At 37.9% G+C, this 23797-nt stretch overlaps 3 protein-coding genes across 4 annotated transcripts; 2 read left to right on the top strand and 1 right to left on the bottom strand.

Annotated features, from left to right (window-relative positions):
- The first annotated feature begins 1648 nt into the window (after nt 1-1648).
- Nucleotides 1649-23012, top strand: LOC146489074 (uncharacterized). The gene is made up of 2 exons (XM_085109678.1): nt 1649-5155; nt 22912-23012. Exons 1-2 carry the CDS (start codon nt 1879-1881, stop codon nt 23010-23012), a joined length of 3378 nt encoding a protein of 1125 aa, XP_084965804.1. The 5' UTR covers nt 1649-1878.
- Nucleotides 5152-13490, top strand: LOC146489076 (uncharacterized). Of its 2 annotated transcripts, XM_085105869.1 has the most exons (16): nt 5152-5786; nt 6041-6146; nt 6508-6728; nt 7060-7109; nt 7516-7597; nt 7961-8128; nt 8517-8662; nt 8833-8941; nt 9154-9237; nt 9551-9731; nt 10161-10250; nt 10449-10520; nt 10756-10816; nt 10972-11040; nt 11227-11414; nt 12000-13490. In XM_085105869.1, the coding sequence occupies exons 1-16, from the start codon at nt 5328-5330 to the stop codon at nt 12587-12589; spliced, it is 2676 nt and encodes an 891-aa protein (XP_084961995.1). In that variant the 5' UTR covers nt 5152-5327; the 3' UTR covers nt 12590-13490. The 2 variants fall into 2 exon arrangements, with proteins under 2 accessions (XP_084961995.1, XP_084962000.1); XM_085105874.1 differs by lacking the exon at nt 10161-10250.
- LOC146489075 (uncharacterized) lies at nt 16660-21917 on the bottom strand. The gene is made up of 6 exons (XM_085106041.1): nt 21310-21917; nt 20004-20144; nt 19566-19751; nt 18976-19120; nt 18756-18815; nt 16660-18595 (listed from the first exon to the last, which is right to left on the bottom strand). Exons 1-6 carry the CDS (start codon nt 21481-21483, stop codon nt 17787-17789), a joined length of 1515 nt encoding a protein of 504 aa, XP_084962167.1. The 5' UTR covers nt 21484-21917; the 3' UTR covers nt 16660-17786.
- Nucleotides 23013-23797: the final 785 nt, after the last annotated feature.

The following is a 23797-nucleotide window of genomic DNA, read 5'->3' as shown; positions in this document are numbered from 1 at the left end:
TGTTCATAGGCTATTGTTAGCTGCCTAGTTTGCCATACCCCATATTACTATAACTCGTTCATTGCGCATGCACGCATTCACGAGTGACGAAAAAACTGACTGCAAACATTAACGCCAAGATCTACAGTCCGCATTGTAGGTCCTTAGAAATTCAATTGCTGGGTACGCTATTTGTTAACCGTATTTAAGAAGTTTTACTTTCACAGAGTGAACGTTAAAAGCAAGTGAAGACAATAGAAACAGCTCCCATTGGGACTAGGTAAAGGATGACCGCGACCGCTTAATAGACCTTTTTACCGATACGGTGGCCATTTTGAATAACTTAATTTCGCTGAATATTATGGGGTGCCCAGGGGGCAAAAACTGAAGCGAAACAACGCGTTATCTTGGTTAGTGTACGGGTCTTCTCCGATTCTCGTTTGCGGGACAACTTTTCCACGTACATAATAAACTTAAGACAATCTGATATGATATTCTACTCAACATCAGTGACATGTCCGCTTTCATAGAGATTTTTTCCCTCCTTCGCAGATTTCATGTCATTGTTTTTCGACAAGTACGGTTCCATGTCACTCATCATCATGTCAGGAAAATAATAGCTTCCCTTCAGCCAATTGTCCAGTTTCTCCGCGAAAGGAAGCGAAATTCCATCAATAAAGAGCTTTTCTTTTCTTCTTGCTGCAATTTGGACATCGTCGTTGTTCTTTAGTGCTACACAATGGCAAATGTAGCCGAGAAGCATGGTAAACGGGCTTACGCGTATCATTCGCGATAGCAATGCCACGATTTCTCAAATATTTTCGCAGTTTCTCGACATTCCATACATTTAGCTCTTCCATACTGCACTCTTTTGTGTTTTCATCCGGTTGATCAGCTATGACTAAATGGTGATTACAAAGTATAAACAGCGCTGTCAATTGACAACAATAAGCGCGTTCAGTCACGCGAGCATTCTTTGCCCCCTGGGCAACCCATAATATACTGTAAAATTAAGTCATTCAAAATGGCCGCCGTATCGGTAAGAAGGTCTATAGGGGTGACCGTTTGAAAGAGGTCGAAACTACAGTAATCATGGGACGTAATTTTCGGGACCTTGACTACTGATCGCTAATAGAGGTTTTGTTCTTGCAATGGTGTTCAATACACGATAACTTCAATCGAACAGGTCAGTTTACATGCTCATGGTATTTCAAAATGCACAATATCGCTAAAAATAAAATTATAATTTTGTTAGAAACTTACTCATTTTATTAAGCTGACAATTGATAAATAGTTTGACAAAGGTTTCTCAAAACTGGCGCGCGTACGAATTTTTTTCCTGAAGGACAACAGCGAAAGTAGGAAGTGCCACTTCCTGTATTTCAGAAATCAAGAAGCTAGCCTACTGTAAATGATATTTTCATACCAGCTAGGAGGAACGCATACAGAAATAACGAAAAGGTTATGTAGTTTTTGGAAATATTTTTTTGGCCTCTTTTTGGGTTTTTCTTATCCAAAGTGCCTTTTTTACAGCAAATTCCAAACACAAATCAGGATAAATTTGTTGTAATATTAATGATCATGTCTCAGCTAAGGTTGGAACTGACATCAAGACATTCAGCTGACGAATTAAAAAACGATGCAGAGATTAAAAAAATGTAAACGTTACGACGATAAACTTCCAATTTTTTAATCCAATGACTAAAAAAGTTCCAAAAGCGTACCTGCTAAAACGTTGTTGACTTGTTAGCTAGAAGATAGAAAATGTCTGTTGGCATGTACTGTATATCATTCGTTATAATACTTTTAATTCTTTTGTAATTTTGGCTTAATTTACAATACACTAAAGTCTTTTCATATAGTATTGTTTTCTCTCTCTACGTTCTAGAAAAGACTGTCATGGAAACCTTAGATACCGTTCTGCAAGTCATCCGTATTGGTATAGTTGTTGCCCATTTTCTTCTTAACAAAACAACCGCTTTAAAAGCAATCGAATTATCCAAAGAATGCTTGATACTCCTTACGAAGAAAGCTCTAGAAAAAGATCAACAACTTGTCAGATTGCTGTACATTTCCGTGTATTACAACATATTTGAAGGACACGTTCTGGTAAGCAATTACGCAAGTGCAATAGAAAGCGGCACCAAGCTTCTTGCCTTACTCTGCGAGGCTGGAGATAGAAAAACTGAAGGGACGATAAGTTTAAGACTGGCTCAATTGTATGAATGTCAATGTAAGTATGAAAAATCAACAGAGCTTTACATGAGAGCACTCCGAATCATGATAGAAACTGGAAACAGGACCGGAGAAGCAACATGTTATGAAAAATTGGGAACAGTTTATCATTCTCTCGGTGAATACTTTAAGGCTGGAGAGTATCTTGAGAAAGCACTTGCAATCAGGAAACAAACTGGTGACAAGAACGGAGAAGCAACATGTTATGCAAACCAAGGAGTTGTATTTCATTCTGTCGATGAATATCTTAAGGCTGAAGAATACCTTCAGAAAGCTCTTAAGATCAACAATCAAACTGGTGACAAGAACTTACAATCGGCATGTTATGCAATCCTAGGAGCTGCGTTACAGTCTCTCGGTGAATATCTTAAGGCTAAAGAATACCTTCAGAAAGCTATTGAAATCAGCAATCAAACTGGTGACAAGAACAGAGAAGCAGCATGTTGTGCAAACCTAGGAGCTGTGTTTCTGTCTGTCGATGAATATCTCAAGGCTAAGGAATACCTTCAGAGAGCTCTTCAAATCAACAAACTAATTGGCGACAAGAACGGAGAATTAACATGTTATGCAAACCTAGGAACTGTATTTCATTCTCTCGATGAATATCTTAAGGCTGAAGAATACCTTCAGAAAGCTCTTGAAATCAGCAAACAATCTGGTGACAAGAACAATGAAGCAACATGTTATGCAAACCTAGGAGGTGTATTTCATTCTCGCGGTGAATATCTTAAGGCTGAAGAATACCTTCAGAAAGCTCTTGATATCAACAAACAAACTGACAAAAACATGGAAATGTTTTGCTACAAATACCTGGGAGCTGTAAATGAGTCTCTGGGTGAATATCTCAAGGCTAAAGAGTATCTCCAGAAAGCGCTTGTAATTGCAAAAGAAATTGGACAAAAGGAAGAAGAAGCAGCATGTTATACAGAGCTAGGAGCTATGTTTACATCTCGCGGTGAATATGTCAAAGCTGAAGAGCATCTTAATAAGGTACTTGAAATCAACAAAGAAATTGATGTCGGAAACAAAGATGCATCGATTTACCAAAAGTTCGGAAATTTGTTTCTATCTCTCGGTGAATATGTCAAGGCTGAAGAATACTATCAGATAGCACTTGCAATTGCGAAAAACATTGGTGACAAGAGCGAAGAAGCAACAGGTTATGCAAGTGTAGGAGCTACGCTTGGTTGTCTCGGTGAATATGTCAAGGCTAAAACATATTTTCAGAAAGCACTGGGAATAAGCAAAGAAATTGGTAACAAGGAGGGAGAAGCATCATGTTATGCAAGAATAGGAAATCTGTCTATATCTCTCGAAGAATACGACAACGCTGAAGTAAATATTCAGGATTCACTTCAGATGTTTAAAGAAGAGGGAGAAGCAACATGTTACCAATTCCTAGGATCAGTGTTTTCTGCTGTACGTCGATATTTAAAGGCTAAAGAATACTTTGAGAAGTCACTTGCACTGAGTCATGACATTGGATGCATTGAGATGGAGTTACAGAGCCGCCTTTACCTTACGTTCATCAGTCTGGAATTGAATGAAGACACACATGAAGCTGTGTCGAGTCTGCTTACGATAATTCAAACAAGCGAAAAAATGCGAGCTTTTTTACGAGACCATGATCAATTTAAGATATCATTGTTGGACGTGCATGTTTTTCCTTATCACCTTCTGAGTGTATTATTCTCTACTATTGGGAAAACAAGAGAAGCGCTTTACGTTGCAGAGCTTGGGCGCGCCAGAGCCCTGGCAGACATAATGTCGTCTCAGTACTCCCTGGAACAACAAATATCAGTGAACCCAAAACCATGGGTTGGTCTTGGAAACATCATTAAGAAAGAAGATAACTGTTGTTTTCTGTATGTTGCCTATTACCCTGAGTTACCGATTTTATCTTTGTGGGCTATCAAACCAAACAAAACAATACTTTACCGACAAAAAGACATCAATGACTGTCTCAGTAACAAAGAAACAGAACGATCGGTTGATGAGGTGTTTGGTGACGAATCTTTCAGACAATTCCATGGCTTACCCGCTCCAGACTACTGTGAGGATCGATCATTGTCATTTCCTTCACATTGTGGTTGCCTGACGAGAAAGTCCTCTCAGGGAGATGACCATGCAGCTACACGCCTTGTAGAAGAAACCGAAGACGAAAACCAGTATCCTGAACCACCGAGTCTTTCTCAGTGTTATGAGATGATTATCGCTCCTGTCGCCGACTTACTTGACCAGTGCGAAATTATCATTGTCCCTGACCGCGTCTTCTACAAAGTTCCATTTGCGGCGTTGAAGGATGGAAATGACACGTATTTATCAGAGACTTTCAGGATCCGCATTGTTCCTTCTTTGACGACTCTGAAGCTCATTCAGGACAGTCCAGCAGATTATCACAGTGACACCGGGGCACTGATAGTGGGGGAGCCTGCTGTTAGTAACGTCTATTACAAAGGAAGTCTTGAGAAATTATGTGCGCTGCCAGGTGCAAGAAAGGAAGCAGAGATGATTGGACGACTGCTGGGAGCTCAGCCTTTGTTAGGAGAGCAAGCAACGAAGCAGACGGTTCTTCAAAGCATGCAGTCAGTAAGTCTGATTCATTTCGCTGCTCATGGTCATGCCGAAAGAGGAGAAATCGCTCTTGCCCCTCCACCGTCTTGTAACGGGATTCCAGAAGAAGATGACTACCTGCTGACAATGGCTGAAATTTCATGCGTTCGACTAAGAGCCAAACTGGTTGTCCTTAGCTGCTGTCACAGTGCACGTGGACAGATTAGATCAGAGGGAGTTGTTGGAATCGCTCGAGCCTTCTTAGGATCCGGTGCACGTTCCGTGTTGGTGGCTCTGTGGGCTATTCAGGACGAGGCAACAGAGCAGCTCATGAGTCGTTTCTACGAGCATCTTGTCCGTGGGGAAAGTGCAAGTGAATCTCTTCACCCGTATCTCGGGTTCTAAATGGGTTAAACCCTACTCTTCTAAATTTAGAACAACGGGTACCGTCCGTTCTAAATTATCTTTTGTGCCAGCTTACATGACAAGGAATCCAATTATCGGGATTAAATTCAAAATGGCGGACGGGGTTTAAAAAAAGCCAAAAATATCGTCTGATCATGAAGCGCTTCAAGCCCGTTTCATTTAAGGCAAAGTTCGTTGACCGCAGTGGTTCAAGGAGGCAAGACATTTCTTTGTCGCTAGAGCGCCGTACGATTGGAAACAGTTCGACAGCATCGCCTGTGCCTGCAGTCAATCGCGAGATCGAGCACTGCACCAATGTATACCTGGCTGAAGATACAGAGCATGCATCTGCATCTGGCGATTTTCGGCATTCTGTAAGCGCCCACCAGAATCGCCGAATACAGGAAGAAATTAAGTGGAGCGAATTTAGGGAACGTCTTGTGAATACAGAGATCGAGAACTCGTTCCTTCCCAATACTACATGTGTTTGGTGCCACGAAACTGCGGCCGTAGCAAGATGCACTTACTGCGGGCCTCAAATCTACTTGTGCCTCAACTGTTCTAAAAGGCTCCACGGAGGCATTAACACTTATCATGTGTTGGAACTATGGAAAGTAAGTTCCAGTAGAAAATTTGTATTAACTTTTTCATATTTACAATGCATGATTGTGATATAATCGTATAATCTCATTCAATTAATTAAAATAAATAAATAAATAAATGATTGTAATGACGGTCTTCTATTGCTGGAAACTGAATTATATCTTCCTCCTTATCGGTACTTGTGAAGAAGAACATTGTAAATGCCATGTAAAAGGAGAAAAATACAAAGTGATCTACAGCTAACCCACTGTCTTTTTCATTGCAGGATGGAATGTTTGTTCCACTTTTCCCCAACCACGATGTTTTGGCCCGAAGTGACCACGAGTGCTCCTCAGGGGAAATTCGGATTGTACAGTGTATAGATGAACATGGTGAGCACAAATATATTTACGCTTATTTGTTTATTTTACATGTTTTATGTTTGTGCACAGCTTTTATTATGATTGCATTGGCATAGGGTGCCAAAAATGTTGATAATTTTGTTCCACTGTACTTGATTGTAAATGCAGTTTCATTAATAATAGCTAGTGTATCAAACTGCTGCTTATATTGGCCCTGGACTTTATATATCTTCATAAGTGATTTTTATTCGTCTACATATACTTAGTGGGCTGGGGGAGCTAATACAGGATGGTTTATAAGCATGAGCATGAAAAAGGTTACCGGTAAACAGTAAGTATTGACAAACAAGTTTAAATAAGATTATTTATAAGGACATTTTTTTAAACCAAGGAAACCATCATTCAAAGAAGATCCGTTTCTGCCAGTGCGAGCATCCAGCTGTCACCTTGGTACGACTACATCTGTGGCCTGGTTCACCGGACAGACCTACCACTGCCTTTCAGTTTAGGCTTATGGATCAGGTCACAGATATGTTTATAAGCTGTAAAGTGTCTCTGAAAGAATTCACTGCTATGCTTGAATTGAAAAGGCCACTTTTACAGCCAAAGATTGTAAGTTCTTCACATGTAAATTACACTTTGTTTATAAATTATACATATTTTCACTAATACTACTGTACATGTACCTGCATTTTGTTATTAAGCTACTTTTGCTCTGAGTGACTCAAAGGAGTACCAATTGCAGTATCCTGTTATTTTTAATTTTTAATTTTTTAATTGACTGATTGACATGCGGTCACCATGCGGTCACCATGCGGTCACCATGCCAGTTAGGTTACAGTAAACCTTCCTGAATAACACGAGTGAGCTAGTGTGCTTCAAAAAAGTGCACATGTACATGTGAAGCCTAAGCCTTATAATTTGCTTCTTTACTTTCCTGTAGGTCAATTCAATATACTCGATTTTAAATTCTGGCTGTTTTGAAGAATACAGGTACTGTAAGAAGAACATTGTACTGACATGCATGTTGTGACTATAATTATATTCAAATATCATATGTTATCAGGTAAATTGCCAATTTACCATAGTAACTAAGTTTTTTCAATTTACCATAACACGTACTGGTTTTATTTAATTATCAAAAAAATTCAATAATATATTAATATATTACTGTAAATAATTGCAATTTCCCATAGTTTTATTGGTCTAGAGACAGTGGTTCAAAGTCATATGCTAGCCGGGCCACAAATATGCTAGGTGTGCTTGGTGTGTAGCAAGAGTGCTTGTTAAGTAGATCTTGTAGTATTTTGTGTGTTTTAGATCCATAATTTGTGTAATTTACATAATTTAAGTAGTATTAGGTTTTTCATTTTTTAAGCTTGATTAATCTGTCTTTCAGATTCTTTAAATATCATCTGCAGCACTTGGTTAGGCACTGTCCAACCATTGATAATGGTTCAAATTGCCCAGTCTGCCCAGAGGTAATAAAATTTTATTACAAATGCATGCCCCTGACTTTTTTTTTGGAATTGCAATAAAAAAGCACGCCACGAGCAGATTCACAGATCAATGCAGCATGCACGTCCTCACACATCTGGAAGGCATCAGATGCATGCCCTGCAAAAACCTGTATGTGATCCAGAAGCGCATGCCCACCCAAATACCGCAGGACAGCATAATGGCTCGAGTCTAACTTAGCCTAAATTACATTTAGCCGCATTTAATTAAATATCTCAATCCATTAGTTAGTAGCTTTAATAGATATTTTATAATTATCTTTTATACTGCATTTCCAATAATAGTACATTGAGAGTATCCATTTTAATTCACATCTTTGTTCATAGGATAAAGGAATTCTTATAGAATGTATGGATGCATGCTTTGGCCTATCAAGAAAGCGGTCACAGGGATATGGCTTTGCAACTCCAAAACACCAAGATCTTTTCTTTGGGGATCAGAATGACGTGGACAACTTTGTTGACCATTATAGTGAAACTAGTGTGTCTGAACAGGTATGCTAACTATCAACCAAGAATTCTTATAATGTGTGGTTCCAGAAAATATCCACACCCCCATGGATGGTCATTGGAAATTCTGAGAGGGAGGGTGCTCCTAACAGCCAAACTTTTTAAGGGAAAGTATGAAGCAAAACTTGAAATTCCAGGGGGGTGGGAGGCTCCAAATAAAAACAGAAACATCCTTAGAGGAGGTACATGTATGGGTATTTTCTTCGTACAATGAAAAAAAAAAAAATTATGATAATAATAATAATAATAATAATAATAATAATAATATATGCAACACTTGTAAAACAAACTCTCTTGTTTGTTAATATTACTTTAACTTCATTGTCAGATTATTGTTAGTATTATTTATTATTATCTTTATTATTATTAACAGAATTGCAACCATTTCCATGCTGGTGAAGTCCTTCCCAATTTGAGGTCAAAAGGAAAAAACAAGTTGTTTGATGAGAAGGGAGTATTTGGAAGTGTTTGTCGTCATGACTTCCCAAAAAGCTTTATTAGCATCAAACATGGTGAAAGGTATGTACATGTATTTTACTCTTAGTTTAGTGAGTAAAACCAGTTGGAAATAACACTTTAATCATACATGTACATGCCATAACTTAATTGTCATTACTGAAGGCTTTATATTTCCCTGAATGTCTTGCACTGCTAATTTATGTCTAAATGTTTTGTGTTTTTGTTTTTAGAATTTCCTATTCTGTTTATGAACTCCAAAAGCTAAAAGAAGTATCAAAACCAAATATACAGCTCATTGTAATGTATGATGTAGCTTGTATTTTGTCAAAGCATATTCAGGTAAAAGTACTTAAATTATTTTTGTTTGTCTATAATTTATGTTATAATAGTGTGATAGTTTTTCCATCGTGACCAACATTGCTGTGTTTTCCACAGTTCGTCCAGTTCGTCACAGTATAATGACTTGAACATCATAATACAACCTTTTGAACCAAGCAATTAGTTATGTGAAATTATCTGCATTGATTGCATGAGTTTATTTTTCTTTTTAGAATTATGCATCTCTTTCTTCTCTGGCCAATATTCCACTAGCCATTCCCATATTTCACTGTTATGGGCACAAGGCAACATGCCAGGTTTGTAACACCATTCACAGAATAGTTGTATTTACACCATTCCGCGGTACAAATACACGTACATGAATTTCATAATTATATTCATCTGACATATTCACAGAAGTATGGTTTTGGGAATTTATTATATACTACACACTGAGCATTAACTTAAACATATTTATTGTATAATTGCTTTTAGCCTGCTTGACACTGAAATTTCTCAGTTAATTGGAACCTCTCTGCCATGTCCATTGCAGTGCCAGAACATGCCTTTTGTGCAAATAACAGTGAGGAATTAATAGTTGCTTTCTGTTCTGTTCACATATGCATGCAGGTAAAATTCAGTCCTCGTAGAACTAAAGGAGTTGGCCTGACAGATGGAGAAGGAACAGAGAGACTCTGGTCATTTCTTCGTGACTTCTCTACAATAACTAAGGAGATGTCCCCTGAGAAGAGAATTGACACTCTTAATGATGGCCTACTGCATTATGGAAAAGGGATTGTTAAGAAGCTAGGTTTGTAATTCATTTCCTCTTTAGTAACATTAAGCTATCTTAATTATTTCTGTATAACAACAGAAAAACAAACGTGCATGCACACATGCACTGTCATTAATAATAATAATGATAATAATAATAATAATAATAATAATAATAATAATAATAACAATTATAATAATAATAATATTAATGTGAAACGTGTCATGTTATTGACAGACGCTCCTGACTTCAGTAACGTTTTATGACTGTTTGAAGCCTTGTTTTTATTTTTTCAATTTTTATTCCCATTTTAACACATTCTAGTATATAAATTGTCTTCATTGCATATATAATAATAATAATAATAATTATTATTATTATTATTATTATTATTATTAATATTATTATTATTAGTTAATTATTCATTTGTTATTTTCCTTTTATTCCTTTTTTTTTTCTTTTAAGGTCCTGTTCTTAAGTCCAAACTCTTGAGAGCAAAAGAACTATTTAGTAATACTTGCAAACAGCTTGATGAAATGTTTAAAAGTTTGCCAGGTATTCTTCATTTCTTTGACATAATTGCTTGTTCTAAGTGAAGCTAATACTTGTTCTCCTCGCAAGTTCCTCATTGAAACGATGCGACCCATACGCGTACTGTGCGTACAGTGACGTGGATACCGTATGAAAAATGGCTTAGAGCATTTATGCTTTGGCATCAATTGCTAATTATTGCTATATTTTTGTGTTCATTAGTTCCTTATCATCATGATACAATTCAAGAATGGATGAACTTAGAGGAGACTGCCATTGATCCTGTAGAATCTGGTAAGCGTGACTCTTCTGTTAGCGGATAATTAAAGCTCTAAATTATATTGTTCACTGATGACCTTTGTGTACTAGCCAGTCAGATCGTTTGAAAACTAAATAGTACTTCTTTTCATGTCAATGATGTGCAAGTAAAGGAAAGATTAAAGGGATAGTCGTCGATTCATACTAAAGAAAAGTATGTTGCATTTTCATGATTTTGGTAACAATGGTTGACCTTTGTTGCTGCATTCAGTTCTTACGCAGGAATGGGATGAACTTTACGTTGAGCTGATGTTGAAGTCCAAAACCATCAGGTGAGGTTTCTTAAGTATTTACACTGTTCACAAAACAATCTGTTTCCAATACATGTATGACATCATACAGCCTTGTTAAACGACAGATTCAGCTCTGGCGAAAGCAAATATCACAATATAACTCTCATACTAAAATAAAGCCTTTTTTCGGATAGGAATGACCTTGCGTATGCCGAGGCCACTGATGATGACAAACTCTTGGAAACACAACGCAAGCTTGACAGGTTTTTTTTTCTCTCTTTTTTTAAATGTTGTATTAGAATTATGTTTTCCTTTTTCTGAAAACACAGAAAAACATTACCAATAGTCACCAATCATTTTACGGCTGGGTTAGACCGATTATACTTATAAGGAAATTTTGCAGTTTTTATGAATGCAGATTTTTACTCTGAAACATATATTTTTTTAAGGAACGTAAAACGATTGGAAGCTCTTGAAAAGAAGCATGGAGTTCGACAGCGTTGGCAGGAACATGAATCACCGTTCTTAGCTGCAAAGAGACGTCTCGACGAAAAAAATAGCAGGCGGCAAATGTTGCAACTCCACAAGTTGGCTTCCGAAAGGACTTTCTTATTGGAAATGAAACGAAAATATGCCGGTAGAGAACCTTAATAATATTGTTAAATCCCCGTTTACCCTTAGTATTCAGTAAGATGTCATCTGAGCACTTTTTAAGGAATCGTGGATTTGCATGTGCCGGTGCAGATAGAATAATGAACAACAAAAAAGTGTATTATTTAATAACTGTTTTAATAAGTAGTCTTGAAATTTATTAATGATAAGTAAGAAACGGGAGATTCTGCACCTCACGTTAACCTTTTCCATCTAGCTATTAATTCCACCTAAAGGAGCTACGGAAACCTAACCTGTGGGAAACCTAAACAAAATGGTTTGCTAAGGAAGAAAAACACCAAATGGTTGATTCTAAAACAAAAAGAAACGAGGATGCTGAAGATGGAGAAGATTGAAACGGATTGGAAATGATGATTTTGAAAAGTTTAGCTTTTTTTTTTTTTTTTTTTTTTTTTTCAAAATAAATGAACAATGACGTAGCTTTAAACAAACCTGTCATAACTTAGTTTATTGACGCGAGATGCTTTGAAGTTCATAAAATTCAATGCGTGTATTTGTAACCTTGTCTTCCTGTAATTGCCTAATAGCAATTTAATTTGTTTCTATCTAGACGGCCAAGCTATCGCAGTAAAGCTTTCAAAGCAGATCACCAAGGCGACGGAAAGTATGAGGAAGACGATCGCGTCCCATAATGCAATTCATGGTGCTTCTTCCCTGAACTTTGATTTAGTAAAAGATCCCTCTTGTGAGCTGTACGCGAATCTACAGTCCTGTCCTCATACGGAACATGTTGTTCCCAATGCCACTAGGAGAATGGCAATCGAGCTTCACTGCTTGAGGGAAAGGTGTGAAGAGGAAATTGAGCTGGTCACAAGTGAAATGAATAGGCTACAAGCTTTTTATTTAAAACAGACCAGCATTCTTGATTCAGCAATAAGCGAAGAGGCGACAACGGAAACACCTGAACTCAAGCTTGGATTAAACAGCTTGTTTCTTTCCAAACGTGCCGAGAATGGCAAGCAGCTGCAGACCTTGCAAAGTCTCTGGAAAGACAATGCTTCCTTTCTTCACGAGCAGAATTTAATTCCTGTTTCTTTTCACGAATTGCTGGACTCGACCATGCTACCTCAAGCTGACGAAGTCGAAAACGTTGAGGACTCTTATTCGGATTCTGAATCAGACTTTGACTTTGATGATTAGTTCTAGAGTGTAACCCCGCCTTACGACCACCCCATCATTACGGCCACTTTCTTTTGTCTCTGCAAAACGCCCATACATTTTCTTATAAGAAAACCCCATTAATGAAGTCACCCCGTTAATATGACCAATGGCCACATTCTCAAATCCCAACTGCTATAATCCCTTATAATTTTACCTCGTTAATACGGCCAATTGAACCAAATGCGGTATAGAGGAACAGTATTGAACGATACTCTCTTATTTCAATGCACCTGTAACGTGTCGTGTTAGTGAGCTCGGCCGTTAACTAATCAAACAGCAAATTTCACTACTATAACACCACTTCTGTTTATATGGAAAAGGAAATACAGCGTAAAACTCGACAAAAGTATCATCGTGAAATTTCACCCTTCCCGTTAAATCGGCCAATTTTTCACGGCCCATTAGTGGTTCCACTGTATTCTAAAGTCTGCCTTCGAGCCAAGTGGCCCATCAGGCCAAAGCCTATTCCGGTTTCTGTAGCATGAAGCGACTGGAAGTAGTTCTATCCCCACTGGATGGGATGCTAGTTCATCTTAGGGTTACCCTCACCCGGGCAGAGAAATACCATGAGCCTAAGAACACCACGCAGTAGATGCCTTGGCCAGGGCTTGAACGCGGACCACTTAATCTAAAGTCCAGGCACTAACCACTAGAAAACCACGCCTCTCGCACCTCCCATTCTGAGACACCGTTGAAAAACGATGTGTCGTGTTGAAAGTGACCAGCATCTCAAAAACGGCTGCAAGAACAATCCCTGCCATACGAAGAATTTGCCACCAGCCTTACAAATAGCCAACTGGTCTGACTCCTACAGTGTCTTTAATTAGTACAGCAGTGCAAAAATATATACTGGTATTTCAATAAAGTGATTTCTTTATTATCATCTTTGTATTTATTTCAAAAGCCCAAACAGTTCATGTAAATAGCCTCGGCATCCCCACTAGGAACGTCGATAGGCTAAGGATATTATCCAGACAAATTCGTGTACCGTCTATCAGAACCGGCAGGGTGGGAAGAGTCACGTTACACACTTGTTCTAAACGTATAGATACTCTTACGTTCAGACTATGCGAAATAGTCTATAGAATCGAGCATTGGCCGTGAAATGGCAGTATCCTTGATGCCTTTGTGCCAATATCGGACCCCCTTCGCATACATCTATAATGAATGCTTACTTTGACTGCTATGCGAAATAGTCTATAGAATCGAGCTTTTACCGTGAAATGGTAGCATCCTTGATGCCTTTGTGCCAATATCGGACCCCCTTCGCATACATCTATAATAAATTCTTACTTTCACTGTTATGCGAAATAGTCTATAGAATCGAGCATTTACCGTGAAATGGCAGTATCCTTGATGCCTTTGTGCCAATATCGGACCCCCTTCGCATACATCTATAATAAATTCTTACTTTCACTGTTATGCGAAATAGTCTATAGAATCGAGCATTTACCGTGAAATGGCAGTATCCTTGATGCCTTTGTGCCAATATCGGACCCCCTTCGCATACATCTATAATAAATTCTTACTTTCACTGTTATGCGAAATAGTCTATAGAATCGAGCATTTACCGTGAAATGGCAATATCCTTGATGCCTTTGTGCCAATATCGGACCCCCTTCGCATACATCTATAATAAATTCTTACATTCACTGTTATGCGAAATAGTCTATAGAATCGAGCATTTACCGTGAAATGGTAGCATCCCTGATGCGTTTGTGTCAATATTGGGCTCCACTCGCATATATCATAGTGAATTATGTTTATATGCGAAATCGTCCGTTACTCCCTTTCCACCCCCACCCCTCCCCCGCAAAGAAAGCTTTTTTCTTCCCATTTAACTTTCAATTAAACGCAGAATTTATATGGCTGCCTTCTCGAAATCGTTTTAATTTCATTTAATTGCACTTTTTTATCAAAGTGATGTATATTTTTTCTATTGGTTGAATAGTTCAGTAGATTTCTTTTGGACCCGCGAGAGATGAGGGGGAGGGGAGGTAGAGCGTTCTCTCGCATTTGTTGTTTTCATGGTGATAACATTTTTTACTTTCAAACCATAAAAAATATTCTCGATTCCAGAGAACGAAACTACCGATTAAAACATGAGAAAACATAAACTATTATGAATTTTTAATATTACTGATATGCGAAATAGTCTATAGAATCGAGCATTTGCCGTGAAATGGTAGCATCCTTGATGGGTTTCTGCCAATATTGGACCCCATTCGCATATATCATAGTGAAATATGTTTATATGTGAAATATTTTGTTAAATTTAGCCTCCTCTTCTTTTTCTCCCCCCCACCCCTCCCCCGTAAAGAAAGCCGTTCCTTCTCATTTAACTTTCAGCTCAAGGCAGAATGTACAGGGCTGCCTTCTCGAAATCGTCTTAATATGACTTAATTGCACTTTTTTTCAAAGTGATGTGTGTTTTTTAGGTATTGGTTGAACAGTTCAATAGATTTTTTTTTGTTGACCCGCGAGAGATGAGGGGGAGGGGAGGTAGAGTGTTCTCTCGCATTTGTCGTCTTCCTAGTGATAACATTTTGGACTTTCATTGTGAAAATAAAAAAAATATATACATGTATTCTCTTTCCAGAAAGCGAAACAACCGATTAAAACATGAGAAAACATAAACTTTTATAAATCGCTTTTTAATATTTTAACTTGGGAATTAAACTTTTCATCTTTTTGGGGATAAGGGGCGGGGAATGGTGGTATCGTTAAAGGCAAGCTTTGTGTTTTTTATGATCACACCTTCTTTATAAAACTTTTTTGCCCTGTCACCCTCCTTATAACCCTAACAATTTTCAAATGAACCCCCACCCCCGCCACCAAGGGAAGAAGGATAAATTTCGGTTAACATAATATGTTCTAATATTTATCACTTAAAACTTGCAGTTTTATGACGTTCTTTTTAATTTCTAGAATTTTAAGTAAATGTTTAATTTTCTCTCTTGCAATACCCAAAATTGGTAAAGCAGAAGTGGGAAAAAACATGCAAGGACAAATAAATTTATTAATCTGTGTATCAGTCCACCTTTCTATTGTGGGTTTACGTATTTCCGGTAGTTCAATTTCATCTTGCGAATTTAAATGCTAGGATTTGTCACATGCTAATGTATTCGAGCAAAAAGTACTCGAAATATAGTGTCAATAGTAGTAATTTTGATTTTCTCAGTGAAGCATCATAAGCAGAGAAGCGATCGTCTTTGGTATTCGCAGTTGAGTCTGTCCTATAAGTGTCATAGAATCCAAATGGCGCCTGTATCAAAGAAAGGCAAGCGGCATGATGGCTTTAACAGAAGACAACAGAGGAGCTGTCGCAGAACCGTCTACAATGTAAGAAACCCTACTTGTACTTTTTTGACGTGTATTCTAATTGTCGAGCTTATTCCAGTTTAAATTTCACCGCCATTTCTTTAAAAAAGCAATTTTCTTTCGTTCCTTCGCTGTTCACGGGAATGTCCTACAGTCATGTTTATTTAAAGAAACCAAAAAGTAACGCAATACAAAGCACGTTGTTCGCTGACCTTATGTTACGATGACTTAATACAAAAAGGAGGAGATTTTGTGCCGCAAGGGCAACTAGTTATACACGAAAAATTAGATTCTTACTGGAAGAAGAAACCTATTTTTTTATTACCACTAGGTTAAGATAAAATGCAAGTCAACTGGAGGAATTTGTAAGGTGGCAAATTGTAAAAAAAGGGGACAGTTTTTTAAACGGCTCGACAAACACCTGGTCAGGGCTCATCCTCAAGTAACACAACAGAAGCACAGTGCCCTTCCTAGCGTGCCCACGAGAGAAGCAGCTCATATGCGTTATCGTCAAAAAGAGGAATGTGGGCTTTGCGGGAAAACACTTTTGCTTCGGCCACACCTCAAAAAGGCACACAAAGTAAATACGTGGGATGAGTATATACAAAGACTTAAAAAACTAAAAGGAAAGAAAAGATTTCAAATAACGCCGATTGTGGAAAACTCAGATGTCCCCGCCGAAGGATTAAATTCTTTGTTAAAGGAAATTACCCCAATGGTCGCTACAGATGAGGGGAAACAAAGACCGAATAGCCGAAAGCTTATACCCGCTGCAAAGAAAGAAGATAGCAGAGATAGTGACGAATCTCCTCCAGGAAGTCCCTTAAATGTGAAAGTTCCATACAGCGAAGAAGAGTTTCTTCGCTTTTGCGTACATAACACAAATTTATATATGGTTCTTGCCACCCATCAGGCAATAAAGAGTGGCAAGAAAGACCCTGTCATATTGCTAAATTACTTAAGTAAAAATAAGTTGAACATTGAATACTGTAATTATATTGTAAATACAAACTTTATTCCAAAAATTTATGGCTACTATAGATTTGCGAGATATTATCCTTACGGAAAGGACAAATGTATATCTTGTACTTTAAAGACATGCTCTTGTGGCAAGCTTCCCAGGTCATTCTATACATTTTGTCGCAGGCCTTGCAATGAGGCACATTTTGATTGCCAAATTTGCAAAAACTGGGGGATTCGGTACCACGTATGCGACGATTTCTTTTGGTGCAAGACATGCGACGAAGCTGCAAAGAGGTGCTCAATCCCAATAGAGCAACTTAAACTTTTGAGAAATTTGAGAAATTCTGTAAACATATGTAAGTAATTAACCAAAAAGCAAGTAAGTAGGAAAATCAATTATGATAATTATCTACAATCCGAGGGTAAATAAAGATTGATGATGATGATGATGATGATGATGATGATATACAAAATGTGACTGATTCAATGTCGAAATACGATTTTGCCACCCGTGCGCATTGGTGACTACATAAAATCATTGTTTGTTTTGATGAAATTGGGTGAAAGCCAATTCAATTACCAAAAAATAATAATTGGGAAACAATTTCTTATTTTAAAATATGGCACTTTACGATAACGACTAAAAAACCTTGTACAAAATAATATGCCAAGTAAAATATGAAATGACACCTGAAAATTGCTCGAATAGGTGAAACCATGATCGGTACATTGTAATAAGACAATTATAACTTATTAGTTTGCAACTTTTTGATTGAGTAATTAGAGACAATTTAGTCAATACTCTTTCTTTAAGAATTCATATCAACTCCAATTCACAAACATAACATATTGGTCATAATAAATACGTATGTTAAGACCATTAACGTTTCCGCTACCTCTTCAAAAGACCATAGTTTTGGAGGGTAGCTCTAATGCAGTTTTTAAATATATCTGGAAGCTCAAAGACTGGATCACCATTTGAATTTACATCTAACGATTTTTCATAATACAAGGGCCCATCATGGTCATTTTTAACGATCGATATTACTTTTATTTCTTCTGATGCTGGCAAAATTGCATATTTGTCCCCTGAATCCGCTTTGAGGTCTAGCCAGTATCCCTTTAATTTAGTTGTGGGTCGTGCAGCTTCCACATGAGACAGCGTCTGGTTGGGACAATAGAATAACCAAAAGTCCTCATCGTCTGCCTCGGTGTACAGAGGGAAGATGAGGTCCTTAGCATTTCCGCTAAAGTCCTTTGTGTTGTGCCCAACTGCTGCCCATGACTCTTGGTCGAAGAAATCTCTGCATTTCGTGTATAGAGTAAGACGCTCATCTTGGGTCAAGGTGCAGTCCTCAACATTGATGTCAGATTCTGACAAACGTTTACTACCCGACAATATCTCCCCAACGTCCACATCACTGGCAACCTTTAGCAAAGTGCTTCGTATCATCATATCTGGGACTGCTAAGGATGCTTCTGGTTGGCTGTTGGCCTGGTTATTGTTGTCGTTACTTTGTTTGGCGCCAGTTTCAATTTGAATTTCGAAGGTAATGGAATCAGCTGCCTCTACTATTGATTTGCATTGCTTTGCCCCATAGCAGTAAGGCTTTTTAAAAGTCACTCCCTCTGGAAGGCCTTCCACTGTAAAGTTCCCTCTTTGGTAAGGCACACGCGAACCAGGCTTTCCAACCGCTTCACCTTTGAAGAGAAAACAATAAAAATTAAATACAAACCACCAAACAAGTGCCAAGATTTACTTGGCTTAAAAAGTGCCAGTGCATCATCTGCATCTATATACATGGATATCCTTTTCAAAGTATTGCATGACCAGTTGGTGATCCATTATGTTACAACTTACTGTATTTTTTGTTAAATAAGTCCTGTACGTGGCGGTAATTGTACTTCTTGCAATGCAAATCTAAACAACAATTGAAAGAGACAGTAATGTCAATAGTCTGGGATTTACAACAGAATAAAAGGAAACATTATAAGCCAACTTGATTAATAACAAGATTTAGCACTGCTTTCTATTAAGCTTTTTATTATGAAAACACGTCATCGTTTATCAGAATACTCACGGAAATGCTGTCTAAATTTTGCAACAACGTCAGAGTTTGTGCTCAAAAAAGCAACTCCTTCGTCCGATCCAAAATTAAACAACTCTCCATCGGCATCTAAAAACATCAGTGCACTGTGACATCCAAGATCTTCAAGTAGCATAACCTGCAATCAATGCAAAAAAATGTTTTAAAAAAATAAGATTTCATATACGCGTGTAAAATCTAGTCATTGTGCCACATTTTACTGTAAATTTCCTATCACGTTTTCAAAAGCAAACATATAGGAGGATGGTAAGTAAATAAGTAGGTAAGTAAGTCAGTCAGTCAGTCAGTCAGTAAGTAAGTAAGGTTTGTTGTGGTTAGATGGAGTAGGGTAAGTAGGGTAAGCTGGTACGATAGTTAGTGTTTATGTATGTAGGTAGGTGTAGGTAGGTAGGTAGCTAGGTAGGTAGGTAGGTAGGTAGGTAGGTAGGTAGGTAGGTAGGTAGGTAGGTAGGTAGGTAGGTAGGTAGGTAGGTAGGTAAGTAGGTAGGTAGGTAGGTTGGTAGGTAGAGGCATATTGTTTTTAAGAGAGAATGATCTCAGGTTAGTTGGTTAGTTGGTTGTACCTCGGCCAGTAACTGCCTTCGATGTCTGGTAATAAGTCTCTCTATTTCATCTTGCGACAACTTAGAAACATCAGGTTGCCTGTAGTTTTTAGCCACGTCATCATACTTCTTTTTTTCGTCCTGTGAAAGGGCCCTCCATTGTAAAGCTGCAAAGCGATTTCTTTCCTCCATTTTCAACCCTCGACACTCCTCTTGAAAAAGAAATATTATGTAAGGCTATGAAGTAAAATTTACCTTAAATGAATGGTAACTGGCGGGGAAATTTTACTTTAAGGTAAGAGATTCAACATATATTTACCATGCAAACATGGATACGATCTGAAGTAATCCAGCTCATATGTTTTTCAATGAGAACGTCTAATCTAACATTGCCTGTATGCAGTATCGAACTTGATATACGAAGGTGTTTAATAGCTAAACTGTTAAATCAGTCTTTACATTACCGGTTCTGAATATTTCAGCACAAAAAATATTGTATGGGTTGGGGCCTCTTTGCATAGGGGGTAGCTTGATTTTCTTGCTTGGCTGTTCAGTTGCACCACTTTGTCTCCTCTTTGAACGTTCATTGCCTATCCATTTCTGAAATTCATAAGATTAAAAAGCATGTTAATTTAATTTTAACACCTTTTACTCGAGTGATGTAAAAGTGGCGAAAATAAGGCGATATCGGAATATTAAACAAAAGAAAAAAAAAAGATTTCAAAACAAAGCCAGGTTTACATATTGACTTTTTCCTAATATTATCCTAACGATTATATCAAATGGCACAACAAAGGTATGTCATTAATTAGGGAGAAGGACCATGTTATCCCCTCTCCTTCTTTTTGAATTAAATACTTGCATTGTAACATTTTTTGACGAGGATCTCAAGCTTTCTATTTTTATAAGACCAACAGTTCCAGGAAAAAAAAACACTCTATTGCCTTTATTGTCCACAGTTAAATTTTCCTCTACTTCCAACAATCTCGTTAAAACACGAGGAATATGGACATTAAATCATTTAAACTGTTAGGACTACAACCTGCAGAGCAAAAAGGTTACAAACGAAAAGAAAAGGAGACAAGAAACCCACTACATAAATTAAAGGAAACAAAACATGGCAAGAAATTATTACTTTTCCATACTTCGACTAAAAAGGAAAGGAGAAATCTCCGGCCCGTCCCCGCATAAATGCCCCGGTTCCGAAGCTCCGAAATCCTCGTTTCAAATAAAGTGCAATTTTGTATAGGTAATTATTATATAATTATTATAGGTAAGGTACACCCTGTAATTTTTTTGTGGTGAATTCCAGGGACAGAGCGATAGAACACCGACTTCAGGTGCAAGATTTCCTATATTCTACCTAGAAAGCCGCAGTTCTATACTGACTGTAAAAAAAAGGTTTCTTACGTGACAGCACGTGAGTTCAAATTCGAGCGTGACACACACGAGGATATTGCACAATCGTACTTACAACAAAGGAAACTTTGTACTTTATCGATGCCAAAATACGGTTTACCAAATTTAAAACAAAAAGCACTATAGCTTTCATTTATAATATACAAGTTACACTTCAACCGATACTTATGGTTATTTCTGTCGCAAAATTTCATTCCAACGAGGTATGTACCCGGTATTCTCATTAAGTCTCCTAAATACACTACAGAAATAACTTACTTCTCGCCCTAGTGGTAATTAAGAAGAAAGATTTGCCCTGATTACGCTGTTTAAATAGGGGAACAAGAGCAATGACTTGTAAGCTTACCTCAACCTCATTCCTTGGAAGACGAGTTTCTTCAGCTGCACGGGTAATCATTTGATCATACTGGCGGCCAGTACCAATCATCCCACCATCATAATGTTGTTTAAGAATATTCTTTTGAATGTCGGTCAACATATTGTAGGTTTGAGCGCGCGGCTTACTCTTTTGACTTGCCATGTTTAAATGAGAATCACCGAAATAAAAAGGCAGATGATATTTCAATCGAGGTCAGATTATGTTTGAACTGTTTCAACTTGATCGCGAGTTTGAAGTGAAGCTATTTCAAAATTTCCGGAGTGACAATGTCTCATTTCCGATTACGTAAAAAAAAGGAATTAAAGATTAAAATTACATCAACTGAGGACAAGAGTTTGTTTTTCTCTGATAAATCTCGCAAAAGCAAAATACAGTGATTTCATACTTTAATTGGTGGCTTTGCAAATCTTGAGTTGGGGTTTACACATTACTTTACATGAGCCATGTGTAATTATTTGACTGGCATGACAATTTCAATAGCGGGACCTTTTCGCATCTAGTTGTAGTCTAGAATAGGCCCAAAAAACACAGCTGAATATGGCCTGGTATAGGGTGAAGTATCAGAGTCCCAGCTGCACACCCTTACCCAATAATTACACCCCCCCCCCCCCCCCCATCGATCCCTACCCGTCTGGATTTAATGCAATGTTTGCATCTTCAGGCATTTTTTATATATTTCAGCTACTAGTAATATAAAACTAGAATCTTGGGATCTTACCGTATTTAGCGTAGGCTCGATAACTCGGAAAATGAGAAAGGCGGACCAGACACGAGAGAGAGACGTAAATCGAACCTATATTTGGCGATGCTGTTTTCATATTTAAGAAACGGCTCCCATTTTATTCTGGTCTTGTAGAAAGGGTCTTGCCCAAAAGTAACTAACATGTGGTGTATAATGGGCCAGAAAATAGACAATAATGGGGCAAGGAGTATGAGAGGTTGGCGGCATATACCCAGAAATAAATGACCCAATGACCTCCCCTCCCCCCCCCCCCCCCCCCCTGCTCAAACATTCACCCTGGATACATAACCTCCGACGCGGCACACACACAGACATTAATATTGATTTTAAAGGCTATTCTAATGATTATTTTCCTGTAGTTATAAACATAAAGACACGGAACCACCGCGAAAGCCTTCAAAATGTTAAGCTTATCGAGGTGATCAAGATTCAATTCGTGCACAAACATATCGTAGTTTAGGTACGCTTCGTTAGACCATACCCAACTAGCCGCTAAAGTATTTTAGGTAAAAGGCCAAAACTCTCGTCCTGGGCTTCTCTGCTGTAAGCACTAAATGGGTTCTCAGCATTAGGTGCTCCAAAGGAGAGCAAAGAGTTGAATTCAAACACCAAACATAATTACAAATATTTTTTTCTGTCCGCCATTTTGGATTAATTTTGCGCATTTTCATAGCTAAATGCTGATTGGTCAGCTTCCTCACAATGGTAGCAATTGTCATGTAAGCTGGCACAAAAGATAATTTAGAACGGACGGTACCCGTTGTTCTAAATTTAGAAGAGTAGGGTTTAACCCATTTAGAACCCGAGATACGGGTGATCTCTTCACCAGGCCATGAAGTGGATGAGAGGAAACGGCTTTCCAGAGATGGGGCAGTGGGCGCCTTTTATGCTGATTGGAGACAACGTAACATTTGATTTTGGAAAATAAAAGTAAGTATATTTGGTTTGTTTTTTGTCACGGGATTTTGGTTCATTATGATTTAAGTAGAAAAACCCCCATGTAACTTTAAAACGTACATTTTTCCTTGGTGTGGAGACAAAACCAGGGAGATTAATTGCCACATGCATGTTTAGATACGACTTAGGCCAAATCTGGTAACAAAAAAATGATGGCTCTGCAGAAATTTACTAGAAAGGCACGAAAAGTGTTCAAATTATGTGTCACTTGACCTGTTATAATCTTTTTCTTTGCCCAAACAAATGATTCCTACGATTTAAAACGTTGTATTTCATTTTATGTTTATGCCTTACATGAATCAGTCATAAATGGTTGACTTTCATGTTTAGTTGAGGGATAATTTAACAAAATAGGTCACTTCCTCTCATCTTTTTAATAGAACGAAGCCTCATTCCATTCCTGACAGACTTCGTGATTATGTGATAGTACATACAAACACACGTGTTAAGTTCCTAGTCGTAACGAACCCAGCCACTATTTTAAGCCTTTAAGGACACTGTAATACTGCCATTATAATTTATGGAAACAACACTGATTTCGCGAGCGATCTTAACTAAGAAATGGGCCATGTACTAGTATGCCTGAGGCCTTGTGGCTGAAATAAATTCATAAATTTTTCCTGAGTAACATTCCATATCCCACGAGGGTCGACGTAGTGGTAAAAGCATTTGGCCTTTTAACCTTGATAGTAATTAGACATTATAGAGCGATTACCGATTGAGAGTCGTAAAACCAAAACCAAGTAATTACTCTGA

This window comes from Pavona decussata, unplaced genomic scaffold (assembly GCF_977016875.1).
Source record: "Pavona decussata unplaced genomic scaffold, jaPavDecu1.1 SCAFFOLD_6, whole genome shotgun sequence".
In the NCBI taxonomy this organism is placed as follows: domain Eukaryota; kingdom Metazoa; phylum Cnidaria; class Anthozoa; order Scleractinia; family Agariciidae; genus Pavona; species Pavona decussata.
This window is presented reverse-complemented; position numbering and strand designations above follow the sequence as displayed.